This window comes from Vitis riparia, chromosome 4 (assembly GCF_004353265.1).
Source record: "Vitis riparia cultivar Riparia Gloire de Montpellier isolate 1030 chromosome 4, EGFV_Vit.rip_1.0, whole genome shotgun sequence".
NCBI lineage: Eukaryota > Viridiplantae > Streptophyta > Magnoliopsida > Vitales > Vitaceae > Vitis > Vitis riparia.
Genome location: NC_048434.1, coordinates 3,763,689 through 3,782,277, shown reverse-complemented (window position 1 = coordinate 3,782,277; position 18,589 = coordinate 3,763,689). Strand labels below are relative to the sequence as shown.

The following is an 18,589-nucleotide window of genomic DNA, read 5'->3' as shown; positions in this document are numbered from 1 at the left end:
TCTGGGCATGAAGCCAATGCTAAATCTTGTCATGGGGGCCATGGTGCACAACCTAAAGATCAAGACGAACCAGAGAAGCATCGGTCTCACTCTTTAGTGAGTACATAAAGAGAGGTATTGAACCTGATGGCATAGGGGAGATGTACAAAAAGGTCTATGCCTCTATACGAGCTGATCCCACCCCAAAGAAATCTGAGAAGGAGCCTCCAAATGTGCATAAGAAGCACCCAGTTACGGAAGCTTATGACTGCTTACTGTGATCGACAGTCAGTGGAGTTAAACTCCATTGCATTCTTATTTGATGGTCGCCAACTCCGTGGAGAGCGGCCTCCTGATGAGCTTGAAATGAAGGATGGTGATGAAATAGATGCAGTGCTGCACCAAATTGGAGGGGTTGCATGGATGTTTTGAATTCACCACCTTCTGCAAACTCACTTGGACGATGGTTTGAAGAGTCTGCTAGAACAGCCATAATTCATACCCACTACCACTGGCGTCTATTATTTCCCTAGCCGTATCATTACACCTATGTCCTTCTTTAAACCTTCATCTGTCAATACCTATTTCTTACCCATTTCTTACCCGTATACATAGGAATGACGCCACTGTTCGCTCTTCATGCCCCTGATATCCATCACCAACCTTATTTGTTATCTTTCGTATCATTTCCATCACTACCCAACCTTCATCATCTCCCAAACCTGAAACCCTCAGCCGAAACACCTCAAACCATTTCCTTCAGCTTTGGTTAACTCCTTTCTCAGAGGAGACTGTTTTCAGAATCTCAAGTGGGAAGACCCAGTTCTAGAAGCTTCAGGAGTCAGGCCTATCCCAGCAACCTTGCATTGCTCTTCGCAGACTTGTTCCGGGAAGTGTAAAAGATGAGCTTACGAAAACATCAAGGAGGTTGCAAGTATGTTCAGGACCCAGAAACTCAAGACTAAGCTCTCAAAGGTCTGCGTCCATTCCTTTCTTGGATTCAGGGAAATAATTATACTGCACAAGAAGTTTGTGTGATCTTGAGTGAACTGAAGCACAAAATTGAGGAGAATAATCTGTCTGAACAAAGTTATGGGGTTCCTGAGGTGCCGTTGCCAACATTGCAGCTGATTCTGAAACCGAGGATATTGGTTTGTCGTTTGGAATCACCAATAAGCAGCAGTCTAAACCAATAGCCGACATCTTGTTGGTGAGAGATGGAGATTCTGCTAGGCTGTGACTCAATGGCTTCAATTCTAGAAGAAGCATCAATTGGATCCTCTGGTGGAGGTTCAGTTTCCTCACGCTGCACCATTCGGTTAGCATACCAACAACACCTCCCCAAGATAACACTCATCCCCACGTTTTTGCACCTTAGATCGCTTCCCTTTTTCTCTAAGGTAGAAAGGAAAACTTTCTGTTGTTGCCCAAGCTCCTTCTCGGACGCAGTTAAATCCTATGTCATACCTATCATTTACTAGTATATAATCCAATTTCATACAAAATAAATTGGCGAAGCACACCAGAATAAGTAGCATTAGTATTTAACTAAGAGAAGGCAATATCTGGCACGCTTACATATCTAATAGATAGTATAAAGAGTGAGGGTTGCAGCTAGCATGTATACACTGCATAAAAATACCAAATTAACATCAAGTGCCCCTCACGATGATATTCCAATTCATAACATTACCGAAGAACTCAGATGAGTTTATTTATTTATTCATTAATTGCCCATCTCTACTTTGCAACCCAGACGACATGGTCCTCAGGAAGGAAATGGCAGATGGGAGCAGTTCCCGGCTTGACTTTGAGCAGTTGAAAGGCCAAATGATTGGGGTTCCATTCCATTGTATTTGCATGACACACTGCAACTGCTTTTGCTTTTGTCCCATCCCTGCCCACCAAGGGAACCATATAAGCCCTTGTGGCCTGGATCTTATGACAGTAAAACACTGCATATGGGTAATTCATTTTATGGCACACCACAGAGAAGTCGCCTCCCATCTTCTCCAAACCAGCTGCAATTCTGTACTTAATCTGGGACTTGTTTTCTGCCTCTGTTGAAACGGCCTTGACACCCTTATTCCCCAGCTTCGAGGTGCTGAAATCAATCATGGATTCTAATGAGGTTGCACAATACTTTTCCTCCCCTTTAATTCCAGGGTCCTCACACTCTTCAATCGTATTCTTGATTGTCTCAGCTTCTACTGATTCTGGTTTTATGGACAACTGGTCCAGAATTTCAGGCAACTTGTCTGAAGAGAAGGGTAATGAATTAGCTACTTGGTGAGGTAAGAAAGTAGCATTTGTAGTCTTGGTGAAGTGCAAGGTCAGCTTCATGCCGGGATGCATGTCCTTCTCCAAGAAGAAAATGGCCACATTAGGGTAGGCATGGAGCTGATCCTTTGTAGCAGCATAATGGTATGAGAAGGGCATTGCTGCTTTCGCTGGCTTAACTCCAGCATACATGTTCATAGCTCCTCCTTCTTTGCTGAAACCCATACTAGTGCCTTTCCCTATCTCTACAGGGGTGCTTTGGTCTTCCAGCAGGTCTGCATATTCGATCACCATGATGCTAAGAATCAGAATCCTGTAACACCCTCCTAAAATAATTTATGGCAAACTCTTAAACTTTCATAACCAACCTGGACGTAGACTATTCTTGACAGCTTGTGGCATCGGGGTGTTTGGAAGCACAGAATTCCAGTAAACTTCAGAAGGTAGATCAGCATCACCGGCTGTTAGGGTTAGCTGCAACTGAAGTTCAGATACATTCTTGTTAGATTCTTATATTTTTAATTTCTTTTTCTCTTAACACCCAAAAAGTGAAGAAAAAGAGTAAGTTAGCAGAGGAGTTTAGAAATTAGAAACGAATTACCAGGCCGCTAGAAAACCCACAAAACTTGGCTTGGGAGTGTTTAGCAACACCAAGGGCCAGTAAAGCTCAGATCGCATTTAGAACTCAAGACTTTGCCCTCCAAATTCGTTATAGAGCAACACTTAATCCCCCAATTACAAAACTTTTTATTTTTTTCCACCCGATTTGATCAATGGATTAAACCTGGGTAAAGATGATAATTTTAAAGTGGAATTTTCCAAATGCCTTTGAACTATGACAATTATTAGTTTTGAATTTTAATTTTAAAGAGACATTTGTATATTTATTCAAGATTTTAAATGTAATTTTGACCTTGAATAACAAGTATTTTTCTTTATATTTCAGTTTTACTTTTTTACTTAATATATCGTTTATTGACTTTTAATAAGTTTAGGTAGCAAAACGTTGTTTAATAACAAATTTAGAGGGCAAAGTATAAAATTTTGAATGCGATAGATAAAGTATAAAACACACTAGTAACCAAACATAACCTAACATCCTTTTATTCCCTTTCACTTTATTTTCTTCCCTTCTTATCTACTCCAATGGGAAGGGAAGGAAAATAAAGTGAGAAAGGGACTGGATGTAGTGGGAGCAAACATGATTTCAGACGTTGCTTTCCCCCCCTCCTTTTTTTTTTTTTTTTCTGTCATAAAGATGGTAAAGATAAAGGATGATAAAGGATTCCATCCAACTTGATTAATTATTTTATAAACACTGGGCTCCATGCATGTCCCTTGTTCCAAAGCACACCAGATCATATATACAATATCCCACACGCATACATAGTTACATACAAACATAATACATTAGGGCGAGCGTGGCAGCAAACAACTCATAACTCATAAGTTCATTACATTACCGATCGAGGTACTAAAGATGGATTATTTTCTTTATTCATTTATTGCCCCTGCATTTCTATTTTGAAACCACCCAGATGATCTGATCCTGAGTAAGGAAATGGCAGATGGGAACTCCTGGCTTGACTTTGAGCAGTTGAAAGGCCAAATGCTTGGGGTTCCATTCCTTTGTATTTGTGTGACACAATGCAACTGCTTTCGCTTTTGTCCCATCCCTGCCCACCAGGGGAACCATATAAGCCCTTGTGGCAGCGATCTTGTGACAGTAAAACACTGCATATGCATACACCATTTTATGGCACACCACAGAAACGTCACCTCCCATCTTCTCCACACCAGCTGCAATTCTGTACAGCGTCTGGGACTTGTTTTCTACCTCTGTGGAAACTGCCTTAACACCCTTATTCCCCAGCTTTGAGGTGCTGAAATCAATCATGGATTCTAATGAGGTTGCACAATACTTTTCCTCTCCTTTAATTCCAGGTCTCTCACAATCTATAATAGTATTCTTAATTGTCTCAGCTTCTACTGATTCTGGTTTCACAGATAATTGGTCCAAAATTTCGGGCAACTTGTCTGATGAGAAGGGTATTGAAGTGGCAACTTGGTGAGGCAAGAAGGTGGCTTCGTTTGTATTTTTCATGAAGTCCAAGTTCATCTTTGTGCCAAGACGCATGTCCTTTTCCAAGAAGAATAGAGCCACGCTTGGATCAGCATGAAGTTGATCTTCAGTAGCAGCATACCTGTAAAAGAAATTAGGTTTTTGCGATTTCGTTACTCCAACATACACAGGCTTTTCCTCGTGGCCTGTGCTCACAGACACTCCTCCTTTGCTGGCGCCTATATCAGTCCCTTTCCCAATTTCTACACCAGTGCTTTCTTCTTCCAACAGGTGTGCAAATTAAGAATCAGAATCCTGTAACCCACTGAGAAAACGATATATGACGAACTCTTAAACTTGTATTATAACCAACCTGGGCGTAGGCTTTCTTCACAGCTTGAGGCATAGGAGTGTTTGGAAGCACGGAATTCCAATAAATTTCAGAAGGTAGATCGGAATCACCCGCTGTTAGCGTTAGCTGGAACAGAAGTTCAGATACGTTAATTCTTGTTACAATCTTATATTGAATGGTCTGTTATTAAAAATGCCTTTGAAAATATAAAAGGAAAATTGTGAACATATTTTTCTGCAAAACATCTCATTCCCAAGTTCCAAAAGCCATTAAAAATAGCTTCAAAGAAAATCTAGTTTCTTTTTCTTAATTAGAAAAGTATGTTAGAACTCCTTCCTAGTTATAGAGAACTAGCTTTTCACCTTTCCCATTTTCAAACCAGATATAAGGAATTTACTAAGAGAAGCTTAGATGGCTAGGGGCTCATGAACCTGTGACAGAAAGCTACAATACCGAATTTAATCAGAGAATGAAACCTTTTTATTTTTTATTTTTTCACAACCACCAAAAAAATTAAAATAAAATAAACGAAATCAAAGAAATGGAGCAGAGGAATTTAGGGGTAAGAAAAAATTTAGCAGGCCGCAAGAGAACCCACAAAACTTTGGTTTGGGAGTGTTTGGCAATACCAAGGGCCAGTAAAGCTCAGATCGCAGAGAAGCATGGCTTTCCACCACCACAAGCGGTCATAATTCAGTTACAAGAAGAAATGAGCTAGCATTAGCAAATATATTCGATGACTTAAAATAAAAAAGATGAAGATGCATGTTGCCAACTCCGCCCATTTAAATTTGCATATTGTTTTTTTCAATATTTTCAGAAAAATATTTTGAAATTGCTCAGTACAGAATAGTTTCATCTGGGCTTTGTTTTGATCTTCTTCCAAAATAGAGAACATGTTTAATATTTTTCCTGCAAAATAATAACGTAGTGCATGCTTTATGATATGCTCGGTGTATGTAAAGTTGGAAGTTAAGGCTCACAGAGAGAAATGCCAGAAGGGAAAGGAGGTAAAACTCCATGAAAGCGCTTTAACTGAAGACGAATGTGGCTAAGCTTGAATGGAAACAATTGAAGGGAGGGGCCTCTATATATGGGGGCCAGGACTCCTTTGCAGTAGCCATTTGATATATATTAAAAATAAATAAAACGAAAATGGTGGAAATGAAATAGGATGAGTGGAGAGGGCAGGGAAATAAAGTGAAAATCAAAGGTTGGTTTATTGTTTATATATTAATAATGAAAGGAGAAAGGGACTAATCCCATCAACTTGATTAATTACTTTGGAAACATTGGGCTCCATGTGCTTTGTCCAAAAGCAGGTGGTGCTTTACAAATTCAATTATAGAGGTGGAGACACCCACCATTGTTATTTACCTAGAAAAAACCATCCAATACAAATTTAACATAATTCAATATTTTCTATATTAATTTTAATTAATTATAATAATTTTTAAAATTAGGGTGACTCTAATATATAGCTTAAATAACTATGAAATTGTAAAGGTAACCTCTTCCTTTAATTTTGTTGAAAAATGATCACCCTTTTTGAATATTTTTATTCCTTTTTATTTTGTTCACTTTTAAAAACATTACCTTCCTAATTTTTTTCTAGACAAATTAAGTATAGATCACAAAATTTATCCTAAATTCATTTTTTCATTGATTTTGACCTAATTTTATCCTTAGATTTTAAATTTGATTATATTTGATTCTTTTTATCCCTTCATACCCTTTAAATCTTAATTTTCATTATTATTGTTTTATTTGTATTTTATAATTTATATTATATTTCTATTTTTATTATTTTATTTTACTTTTCTTTCTTTCTTTTTCTGTTCCCTTTCCTTCTTTTCTTCATTTTTTTTTCTTTTTCCCGCTTTCTCTTATACCTCCTCCGTACCCCATGTCACATAAACCCATTCTCCTCCTCTTTTCCCTCTTCTCATTTTCCTAGTCTTTTCCTTTTTTCTTCCGATTTTTCCGGTCCCATTTTTTTAGCTTCCACCCTTTCTTTTCTTCCTTCCTCCACACTGCCACTCATAAAGACTCCATTCCACACCCACACGACCCCCTTTTCTCTTTTTTATATTTTATTTTATTTTATTTTACTATTTATTATTTATTATTTATTTATTTATTATTATTATTATTATTATTATTTTCTCAAAAGACCATCAACCTTCCACGTCATCCATCACCATCATCATTGTCGGCAACATGACATTGGTGCCATTTTCGGCCAACCCTATTCCACTTTCTCATTCTTCTATTTCCCTCGCTTTCTCTTTTTTACCTCACCCATTTTTTTTTTTTTTTCCAACCATTTCTTTTTATTTTATTTTCTTATTTATTTTTTTCCATCTCCAAACAGCTTCACTGCTACTCTTTCTTCTCTTCTTTGAAATTGAGTAAGTTCTCATTTCCTTATTTATTATTTATGTGTTTTTATTTTCTTATTATAATTAATTTTTGATCTCTACAGTGTATTATTTATGAATATGGAATTTGAGTATGTGAATATATTGCGTTTGTTGGTTAATTTGGGATCTTTGGATTATGCCAATTATATATTGTTTATCTTATTTAGACTTGAGTCTATTACTTATTGGTTATTTATTTGAGTTATTGGATTGAGCTTGAGACATTATTTCCTTTTACATTGTATATTATTAATGTGAGTTTGTTAATTGATATGAATTTTGGACTCATTTTTTGTTGGTAAAATTTGTTATATTAATTAATAATTTATATAGATTCTCAATTGAATTATTTAATTTGGGCATGAGATAATATTGTAATATATTTTTGTTACATTTGGGCTTTACACATTAAATAGGGTTGATTTTGATTGTGGATTTGGGTTTGTATGTTAAATTAGGCTTGAATTATTGGATATTAAATTTTGGTCTAATGAAATTTATTTTAATTTATTATGTTTTATTAGATTCTGCTTGTATTTTGGTTATTAACTTAAAAATTTTGAACCAGGGCCTATGGCATGTGGAATATTTCTATTGGGTTATATTTGTTAATTTGAGCCCATTTTATTGGTGAAATTTATGATACTAATTTGAAGTTTGAATTTGGGCTTCAATATTTATTTTGAACTTTGTACATTTTTGTATATTTACATTTGCCTTATTTTTGTTTTGAATATGCCCATTCTACTACTTACATTGGTATTCTGTTGGCTGAGTATGAATTCGTGACACCTGGAGGGTTGAATTTCATGGAGTTTGGAGGCACATGAAGATATTGAACTTATTGTAAACTTATTTAGGTACACGTTTTATTTCTCACTTTTCTATTGGTTCATGTAAATATTTGTTTATAAAAATTTATTGAGTGTGTATATAATTGAATATCAAACAAATAAGAAATTTTATTTAAATAAGATAAACAATTCAGTAAACATGTTTTAATAAAATAATAGTTTTAAAATATTCTTCTTAATAAAATAATTTTTTTTATTAATAAAAAATTCAGATTAATAATAATTATTCGAAAATTTCTTTGTTTAATAAAAATTGTTCCGAAAATTGTTTTGTAAATGAAGTTGTCCAAAAAATTAATTTTTAATAAAATTATCCAAAAACTGTTTTTTTTTTAATGAGAATAGGAAGAGAGTTATTTTTGCATATTAAAGTTGTAAAAATCATTTTCTTAATAAGATTGGATTGAATTTTAATATTTTTGTAAATAAAGCTATAAAAGTCTTTTTTTTTTTTAAATTAAAATTTCTTTTGCAAATAAAGTTATATTTTTTAAAATAATTTGTATAAATATTATTCTTTGATTAAAGTTAATATTTAGGAAGATTGGGAGGTATTTTTATATTATTTTGACACTTTAATATTATTTTGTAATTAAAATTGATATATAGGAAATTTAGAAAAAGATATTTAAATACTTTTTAGTTTATTTTTTTAATAAGAATTTATAGTATTATCTTTCTAACAAAAAGATAACTTTATAATATATCTGGATCATCCATGAATTTATTGACTAGGCTAGGCTTATAAGAAAAATCTAGGCAAGTAATTGTGAAACCAACTAGCCTTGGACATTGACCATAGTAGACAAAGATTGCCATCAACTCAAAGTTTGAATTTTTTAGTAGAGATATTTTACTCCCAACTTCTGAGCTCTCTCAAAGATCACAAGGAAAATAAAATGAGAAAAGGGAAATGATGTTGGTGGGAGAAAACATAATTTCAAATGTTTATTTATTTATTTATTGTCATAAAGATAGTGAAGATAAAGGATTTGAAGGAAAAAAAATATGTCACGCCCCAAAACCTACTTCATGTACATGATGGTCATTCCTACTTCATGCACATGATAGTCATTTCACACCTTAAGCTCGAAGGCTCAAAGTGGAAACATTATAAACATTATTCTTGTAACCGGAAATTACCAATTACCAAATTTATATTCAAAGTAGTAAAATAAATAAATTTTATAATTTTCAATTCTCAACTTTAAAAATCAACACATCAACCAAAGTGTTATTGTCCAAATAACTCCAAACTCAAATAATTCAAACAGAAATTAAATTTTAATGTCTAAATAAGGTCCAAGTTTGAACCAAAATCATAACAAAGAAAAATTCTCCGGCCTAGCCATCACTCCTTACTCGAACTGAGAGTACCTGAAAAATTATCAACGAATAGACATAAGCTCAAAACCTAATAAAAAAACATTAATACAATTTCCACATAGAGAAACGCTAGAAGGGGAAGCAGGTAAAACTCCATGAAAGCGCTTTCATTGAATACGAATGTGACTAAGCTTGAATGGAAACAACTGAAGGGAGGGACCTCTATATATGGGGGTCAGGACTCCTTTGCAGTAGCCATTTGATGAGATGAGAGAGAATCATAACCTGTCATTTTGAATACCAAATAGAGCAACTTTAACAGCATAAGTGATAAGGTCTTTAATCTATTATAATTAAAAAGTGATAAACCTAGCATAAATAACAATATATTAGAGTTATTCTCTCTCTCTCTCTCTCTAACCTTTTGAATACCGGATAAAACAACTTCAAGGGCATAAATGATAAGTTCTTTAATCTAACATAATTATAAAGTGATAAACCTAGCATAGCATAAGTGGCAAAGACTATATATATATATATTTTTTCACATTCTAATAAAATAATATATATTATAATTTAAAAATAATAATATATAAGTAAGTTTCAACAAGTTGCTTGGATCTTTAACTCACACCAACTCGAACAAATATTTTTCTAACCCAATAGTCCAACCTTAACTCATTTAAATCTTGTCGATGCTAATCTAAACCTTTGTTTGGACCTGGGTCGGGGAAGTTGGACCAACCCAAGTTACATCTAACTTGAACGACATTTAAAGATTTATTTATTTTTAATGTAACACTTCATAAAAATGATTATTCTAAAACTATTGTAGTTAAAGCTAAAATGAATTTGATATAAAACTCACGTTTCAAGGGAAATGACTAGGGAGAGGTGTAAAAATGGTAGAAGGTAAATTTTCTTTTTTCTTTATAATATCTTTTACAATATATATTTTCTTTTATCCATGAATGTAGTTGTGATATTCCGAACTACAATAAAACCTTGTGTTAAAGATTTTATTGGCATCACATCATCTAATGAATATATTTTTGTTCTAATACTTTCACTAACACCACATCTAGCTTTAACATTTAATGAATAATTGCTTTCAAATGATATATTAATTAGAGGTTCTTGTTTAACATGTAAAAGAGCCTCTATGCAATAATTAAAAATGTGTCACCATATTTTCCACACTTCGTGTAGTTATTTTCTTTTCTTCTTATTTACTCAATTTTCTCTTACTTTTGTGTTAAAAAAAAAAAGTTAAAGGAAAAAGCCAGAAATCAAATTGGATGAATGGAAAGGGATGGGAAATAAAGTGAAAACCAAAAGGACGTTTGTCACGCCCCAAGACCCACTCTAAGGGTGTGATGGTCATTTCACACCTCAAACCCGAAGGCTTTAAGTGTAACCTGACCCAAACAATTATCTTGTAATTGGAAGTTACCAATTACCATACATGTTCAAAGCAGTGGAACAAAATTCTAAAATCTTTAAAACTTAACTTAAAAACTAAGCATCCATCAACCAAAATCCATTATCCAAATAGATTGTAAACTCAAACAATTCAAGTACTAACAAAAATTTTCATAATCTCCAAATCTCAACTTCAAACTATCATAAAAATTTAAAAGTTCAATATCTAAATAGCTTCCAAGAACCAAATTATTCGTTCCCAATTGGTGTCTCAGCTGATTCATGTCCAGCTGGTGCTCTTTGATTGAGAGAGTAATCAACAAAATTTATAACCTATATCACCATGCATTAGGATAGCTTTAGCTAATATAGCATAGTGGCTCTAGGATCGTTCTCTGGGAAGGGTTTTCAACTCACAACTGATATCAATTCAAAGTTAAATTGGTGTTTTTTCATGTCAAGGTTAGCTTAAGAAATAAAACACAAACTTTGGTTAAATGAGGTTTTGTTTCAAGCTAACTAAAAAGAAAGTAATGGAAATTACTTATGAAGAAAAACATTCCTTGGAGGTTTGGGTTCACAGGGGAGGTTTCTCATGCAAAAACAGAGCTCCGGTCATTTGGTTCATTTCCTCGCATTAGAGAATTAACATATAGTCAATTCTCTAACCGGTGCCGTATAGATGCATCCCTTAAATGGATTTCAGCTCTAATTCCCTCTCACTGATGCAACTTGCAATGGCTCGTGCCTCTTACCTAGCATTTACCATTCAAGATGATCTTTAACTCTGGACTTCCTTTCTCAAGCTCGCAAGAGATAACTAATGGATGTCTCTTTGGAGTCCAAAAGCTTACCAAGTGTTGGCAATTCTAGAAAATTCTACCTTCAAGTCACTTCCCAAAAGCTTGCAAGAGGTGAACTAGTGCATCTCCATGGACGGAGATCACTTGCTTTACCAAGTGTTGGCTCAAGTGAATTGAAGGTGTTTTAAGTTAACTAAAAACATAGAAATCATTAAAGGATCACACTTTCTCTTCATTAATGGCTGAAACCACAAAGCTATAAATTCTTGCACTTGGAACCTTTCCCGGCAACCTTAACTCCAAGGAATTAAAAGTCTAGCCACTCATTCTCTGAGGAAACTTCCTCAGAGCTTGTTTGGCTAGTAAGAAAAATTAGCAGAATATAAACAATCAAAACAAGTAGGTAAGGTAGAGCAAAAGCTCTATATTATACTTCTTTGCAAAACTGTACAAAAGATCTGTCTACCAGCCTTGTCTTTCGTCCCCTACATGATATCTTGTGTAAAGGAAATTACAAACTATATATATGAGGTTATTCATCCTTTGTTCTTACTTAAAGACTAAGGAATCCTATGATAGGTGGATTACAAGGAGAGTTTGGGGATTTAGACATCAAATATCTAAAGAAAAATATCTCAAAATATCTCAAAATGTCGGTCAGGAAGCTTCAGGAGAACACCGCAGCACTATGCAAAACGGCTGCGAAACTCTCCGGGTAAGCGCTGTTAGAGGATCCGGACATATCTAACCGGGGAAGTTGAAACGTCATCCTCTCTCATCCGGCATTAGGTGTCGGATGTGAAATATCCGGAGAAGGTGGAATGTTTGTCAGACAGAATTCCGGATGGGAGATATCCGGAGAAGGTGAAACGTCGTAAGGAGGACCGTCTGCGTGTACAAGGTGTAGAGACCCCTTCCCCTGATGATACGGAGCGCGCATTGCTATCCGAAGCAACTCCATCCGGATTCCCCAAGATGACAAATGGCGGCGCTTCCCTATCCGGACTCCTTCAGGGAGAAGCACACGACACTCGTGAACATCACACCCCGGACGATAGCATATCCTATCCGGATATGTTGTCCGGATGGAAAACATTGACTAAAGTGAGCAAGCCTTGCTACAGCCCACGTTCCGCTGCCTTTCGATGGTGTGTCCGGACTCCTTGTCCGGACATCTTTTGCAGGGAAGACTGAAGGATCCCACACTCCTTGCATTCCGGATAGAATTTCGGATATGAGATATCCGGATTTGCTTATGGCAAAGGACTTAAAAGCTTCGGTTCTTCATGTTTTTGAGCTCTCCATTGCTTTGCCATGGATTCCAAAAAACTCTCCTCAATCTCGGATTGCTTTGGTGATAAAAAAGCTATCAAAACACCAAAACTTAACACAATTTGATTAGAATTGATTGCAAGGGTCCTTAACATGTTAATTGGGTTAAAAGGTGATAACTACTACTCAAAAGTGTTTAAAAGAGTTAATTACAAGCTATCAAATAGCACTTTTTGAGTAGTAATCATAGTGAAATAATCGAAATGAACATAAACTTATAAGCTAACAATGCCCAAAAATAACATCCTAAGCAAAATCCTAATGATGACCATTCCTCGACCTAGCCATCACTCCTCGCCCGAACTAAGGGTACCTGAAAAATTATCAACAAAGGGGAATGAACTCAAAGCCCAATAAGGAATATTAATACAATTTCATAGATCAAATATTTCAAGTTTACTTGCAAAATAGGAGATTTTATAACTAATTATTTTCATAAACCTTTAAGTCAGTTTTGCTAATACATTCAAAACTTTTACTATACAGTTTCATTTCTGATTCAAATATTTTCATATCAAATTCAATCAAAACATTCAAATAATTTATTTACTCTAATCATCAAACATTAAATGGTACGCAGTTAGCTGAGACTTTTCAAATAGGTGGTTAACCTCAAATTGTTCCTTTAAGGTGGATGAAACCAAACACTACTAGTACTAATAACCTCTAACCAAACCCTTAGAGGCTGGGGTCCAAATCAATTACATTCCTTACTAAGAAATGTAAAGGTCAACTATTATATCCCGTTAGTACAAGGGCCAAAAAGTCGAAAGTCAACTATTATTATCCTGTTGACAAGAGTCAAACAAATCAGAGTCAAATACTTATTTCAATTATTTAAATTTGCAAAACATAATATCTCTACATTTTTCTGTTGTAAACAAAATGTAAGGTTCTAACATACTTTTCATGCAAAACGTATTTGATTCATGCATAAAACAAATAATAACTCAAAACGTTTCCAAATGATGTATATAAAAATTTGTTTCTAAAAAAAAAATAAGTGTATTAATAACTCAAAACCATGCATTCATGCAAAAAATTATCTAAATGGGCCTAAGATGCCTAAATGGGTTTAGGGTGCCTAAATGGGCCTAGGGTGCCTAAGTGAGCCTAGGGTGATGACTAATGGGCCAAGTGTGCCTAAATGGGCCTAGGGTGCTTAAGTGGGCCTAAGGTGAATAAGTGGGTCTATGCTGCCTAAGTGGGCCTAGGGTGGTGCTTAATGGGCCAAGTGTATCTAAATGGGCATAGGGTGCCTAAATGGGCCTAAGGTGCCTAAGTGGGCCTATGGGGCCTAAGTGGGCCTAAGGTGCCTAAGTGATCCTAAGTCTAAATAGAGTTGCTAAAAGTCACAATGAGATTAGGTAAATCCCTCAACCAAAATCCCCAAGGTGACTTAGAAAAAATAGACTACACGAGTAGTAATGGACCTCCAGGGACTTGCTATAAAGTATTGAACAAATACCTAATAGGACATGTGCTAGGAGGACAAAATGGAGGGTCTACACTTGGTTTCACATTTTGGAATTAAAATATGAGGGTTAAATACATTTTACCATTTGAATCTTTAGCTGTTTTATATTTTGCTTTATTGCATTTAGAACTCAAAACTTTGCCCTCCAAATTCGCTATAGAGCAACACTTAATCCCCTAATTACAAAACTTTTATTTTTTTGCACCCAATTTGATCAATGGTTTAAACCTGGGTAAAGATGATAATTTTAAAGTGGAATTTTTCAAATGCCTTTGAACTATGACAACTATTACTTTTGAATTTTAATTTTAAAGAGATGTTTGTATATTCATTCCAGATTTTAAATGCAATTTCGAAGTGTAATAATTTTGTCCTTTAATAACAAGTGTTTTTCTTTACATTTCAGTTTTACTTTTTTTACTTAATATGTTGTTTATTGACTTTTCAATAAGTTTAGGTGGCAAAATGTTGTTTTTCAACAAATTTAGAGGGTAAAGTATAGAATTTTGAATGAGAGAGATAAAGTATAAAGCACACTAAATATAAAAATAAGTGGTTGTAACATGATAACATGTTTTTAAAAATATCATTGAAGTGTTTTATTTTTCAATTCAAATAGATAAAAATAGAATTTATTTTATTAATTATAGAAAATTGTATATTTGTCCTTCTGCTAAAACCTGAATTCCATTTGATCTGAAAAAGTTCATGGTGCAATAGATATGTACGGTGTAGTTATAATTTTTGACATTTTTGTGTGGGTAGTACTATATTTTCTAACAAGGTCAAATGCTTGGGATTTCATTCCATTGTCTTTGTATGACACAGCGCAATTGCTTTAGCTTTTGTCCCATCCCTGCCCACCGAGGGAACCATATTAAGCCTTGTGGCCTGGATCTTGTGACGGTTAAACACAGCATATGCATACTCCATTTCATGGCACACCACAGAAACGCCACTTCCCATCTTCTCCACACCAGCTGCAATTCTGTACAGCATCTGGGACTTGATAATATATCCAGACCATCCATGAATTCATTGACTAGGCTAAATTTATAACAAAAATCTAAGCAAGAACATATATTTACCAACTAGCCTTGGACATCGACCATAGTAGACAAAGACTGCCATCAATTCAAAGTTTGAAATTTTTTGTAAATATATTTTAAACCCAACTTCCTAGTTCTTTAAGGTTATGTTTACTACATGAAATTTATAAGGAAAGAAAAACAAATGTTAAAAGAAAATGATTTTTTTCATATTTGATTTTATTATAAAAAATATGAAGGAAAATAAAATATAATTAAATTAATTAAAAATATACATATTAATCTTCATATAAAAAAAATAGATAAATGAAATTTCAAATAATATATAAAAATAATTTATTAATTAAATTTTTTTTTATTTTATTTTCTTTTTCTCCTATTTTACTTCAAACTTTTCTAGTAACCAAACATAACCTAACATCGTTTTATTCCCTTTCACATTATTTTCTTCCCTTCTTATCTACTCCAATGGGAAGGGAAGGAAAATAAAGTGAGAAAGGGACAGGATGTAGTGGGAGCAAAATAAAGTGAGAAAGGGACAGGATGTAGTGGGAGCAAACATGATTTCAGACGTTGCTTCCCCCCCCCCCCCCTCTCTCTCTTTATTTATTTTTTCTGTCATAAAGATGGTAAAGATAAAGGATGATAAAGGATTCCATCCAACTTGATTAATTATTTTATAAACACTGGGCTCCATGCATGTCCCTTGTTCCAAAGCACACCAGATCATATATACAATATCCCACACGCATACATAGTTACATACAAACATAATACATTAGGGCGAGCGTGGCAGCAAACAACTCATAACTCATAAGTTCATTAGATTACCGATCGAGGTACTAAAGATGGATTATTTTCTTTATTTATTTATTGCCCCTGCATTTCTATTTTGAAACCACCCAGATGATCTGATCCTGAGTAAGGAAATGGCAGATGGGAACTCCTGGCTTGACTTTGAGCAGTTGAAAGGCCAAATGCTTGGGGTTCCATTCCTTTGTCTTTGTATGACACAATGCAACTGCTTTCGCTTTTGTCCCATCCCTGCCCACCAGGGGAACCATATAAGCCCTTGTGGCAGCGATCTTGTGACAGTAAAACACTGCGTATGCATACTCCATTTTATGGCACACCACAGAAACGTCACCTCCCATCTTCTCCACACCAGCTGCAATTCTGTACAGCGTCTGGGACTTGTTTTCTACCTCTGTGGAAACTGCCTTAACACCCTTATTCCCCAGCTTTGAGGTGCTGAAATCAATCATGGATTCTAATGAGGTTGCACAATACTTTTCCTCTCCTTTAATTCCAGGTCTATCACAATCTAAAATAGTATTCTTGATTGTCTCAGCTTCTACTGATTCTGGTTTCACAGATAATTGGTCCAAAATTTCGGGCAACTTGTCTGATGAGAAGGGTATTGAAGTGGCAACTTGGTGAGGTAAGAAGGTGGCTTCGTTTGTATTTTTCATGAAGTCCAAGTTCATCTTTGTGCCAAGACGCATGTCCTTTTCCAAGAAGAATAGAGCCACGCTTGGATCATCATGAAGTTGATCTTCAGTAGCAGCATACCTGTAAAAGAAAATAGGTTTTTTCGCTTTCGTTACTCCAACATACACAGGCTTTTCCTCGTGGCCTGTGCTCACAGACACTCCTCCTTTGCTGACGCCTATATCAGTCCCTTTGCAAATTAAGAATCAGAATCCTGTAACCCACTGAGAAAACGATATATGACGAACTCTTAAACTTGTATTATAACCAACCTGGGCGTAGGCTTTTCTTCACAGCTTGAGGCATCGGAGTGTTTGGAAGCACGGAATTCCAGTAAATTTCAGAAGGTAGATCGGAATCACCCGCTGTTAGCGTTAGCTGGAACAGAAGTTCAGATACGTTAATTCTTGTTACAATCTTATATTGAATGGTCTGTTATTAAAAATGTCTTTGAAAATATAAAAGGAAAATTGTTAAAAATTATGAAAATTGTGAACATATTTTTCTGCAAAACATCTCATTCCCAAGTTCCAAAAGCCATTAAAAATAGCTTCAAAGAAAATCTAGTTTCTTTTTCTTGATTAGAAAAGTATGTTAGAACTCCTTCCTAGTTATAGAGAGCTAGCTTTTCACCTTTCCCATTTTCAAACCAGATATAAGGAATTTACTAAGAGAAGCTTAGATGGCTAGGGGCTCATGAACCTGTGACAGAAAGCTACAATACCGAATTTAATCAGAGAATGAAACCTTTTTATTTTTTATTTTTTCACAACCACCAAAAAAATTAAAATAAAATAAACGAAATCAAAGAAATGGAGCAGAGGAATTTAGGGGTAAGAAAAAATTTAGCAGGCCGCAAGAGAACCCACAAAACTTTGGTTTGGGAGTGTTTGGCAATACCAAGGGCCAGTAAAGCTCAGATCGCAGAGAAGCATGGCTTTCCACCACCCCAAGCGGCCATAATTCAGTTACAAGAAGAAATGAGCTAGCATTAGCAAATATATACGATGACTTAAAATAAAAAAGATGAAGATGCATGTTGCCAACTCCGTCCATTTAAATTTGCATATTGTTTTTTTCAATATTTTCAGAAAAATATTTTGAAATTGCTCAGTAAAGAATAGTTTCATCTGGGCTTTTTCTTGATCTTCCAAAATAGAGAACATGTCTAATATTTTTCCTGCAAAATAGTAACGTAGTGCATGCTTTATGATATGCTCGGTGTATGTAAAGTTGGAAGTTAAGGCTCACAGAGAGAAATGCCAGAAGGGGAAGGAGGTAAAACTCCATGAAAGCGCTTTAACTGAAGACGAATGTGGCTAAGCTTGAATGGAAACAATTGAAGGGAGGGGCCTCTATATATGGGGGCCAGGACTCCTTTGCAGTAGCCATTTGATGTGATGAGAGAGAATTATAACCACTCATTTTGAATACCTGATAAAGCTACTTTAACAGCATAAGTGATAAGCTCTTTAATCTAACATAATTCATTAAAAATTGATAACCCTAGTATAAGTGACAATATATTAGAGTCATTCCTTCTCCCTTTATATATATATTTTTGCATTTTCATAAAACAAAATATATTATAATTTAAAAATAATAACATCTTAGTCCAAGTTTCAACAAGTTACTCATATCTTCAACTCACACCAACTCGGGCGCCATATATTTTTCTAACCCAACCCTAAGTCTAACTTTAATTCATTTAAATATTTTCTATGCTAGTCGAAACCCTT

At 34.9% G+C, this 18,589-nt stretch overlaps 2 protein-coding genes across 6 annotated transcripts; both read right to left on the bottom strand.

Annotated features, from left to right (window-relative positions):
• Positions 1-1,488: 1,488 nt before the first annotated feature.
• LOC117912329 (BURP domain protein RD22-like) lies at positions 1,489-2,936 on the bottom strand. The gene is made up of 3 exons (XM_034826882.1): positions 2,861-2,936; positions 2,628-2,739; positions 1,489-2,534 (listed from the first exon to the last, which is right to left on the bottom strand). The coding sequence occupies exons 2-3, from the start codon at positions 2,659-2,661 to the stop codon at positions 1,720-1,722; spliced, it is 849 nt and encodes a 282-aa protein (XP_034682773.1). The 5' UTR covers positions 2,662-2,739; positions 2,861-2,936; the 3' UTR covers positions 1,489-1,719.
• A 587-nt stretch (positions 2,937-3,523) lies between these two features.
• On the bottom strand, positions 3,524-18,189 carry LOC117913493 (BURP domain protein RD22-like). 5 transcript variants are annotated; one of them, XM_034828482.1, is made up of 3 exons: positions 18,102-18,189; positions 17,123-17,228; positions 3,524-4,602 (listed from the first exon to the last, which is right to left on the bottom strand). In XM_034828482.1, exons 1-3 carry the CDS (start codon positions 18,138-18,140, stop codon positions 3,779-3,781), a joined length of 969 nt encoding a protein of 322 aa, XP_034684373.1. In that variant the 5' UTR covers positions 18,141-18,189; the 3' UTR covers positions 3,524-3,778. The 5 variants fall into 5 exon arrangements, with proteins under 5 accessions (XP_034684373.1, XP_034684369.1, XP_034684370.1 ...); XM_034828478.1 differs by lacking the exon at positions 18,102-18,189 and adding an exon at positions 17,751-18,094; XM_034828479.1 differs by lacking the exon at positions 18,102-18,189 and adding an exon at positions 17,751-18,094 and having other exon boundaries at positions 3,524-4,599.
• Positions 18,190-18,589: the final 400 nt, after the last annotated feature.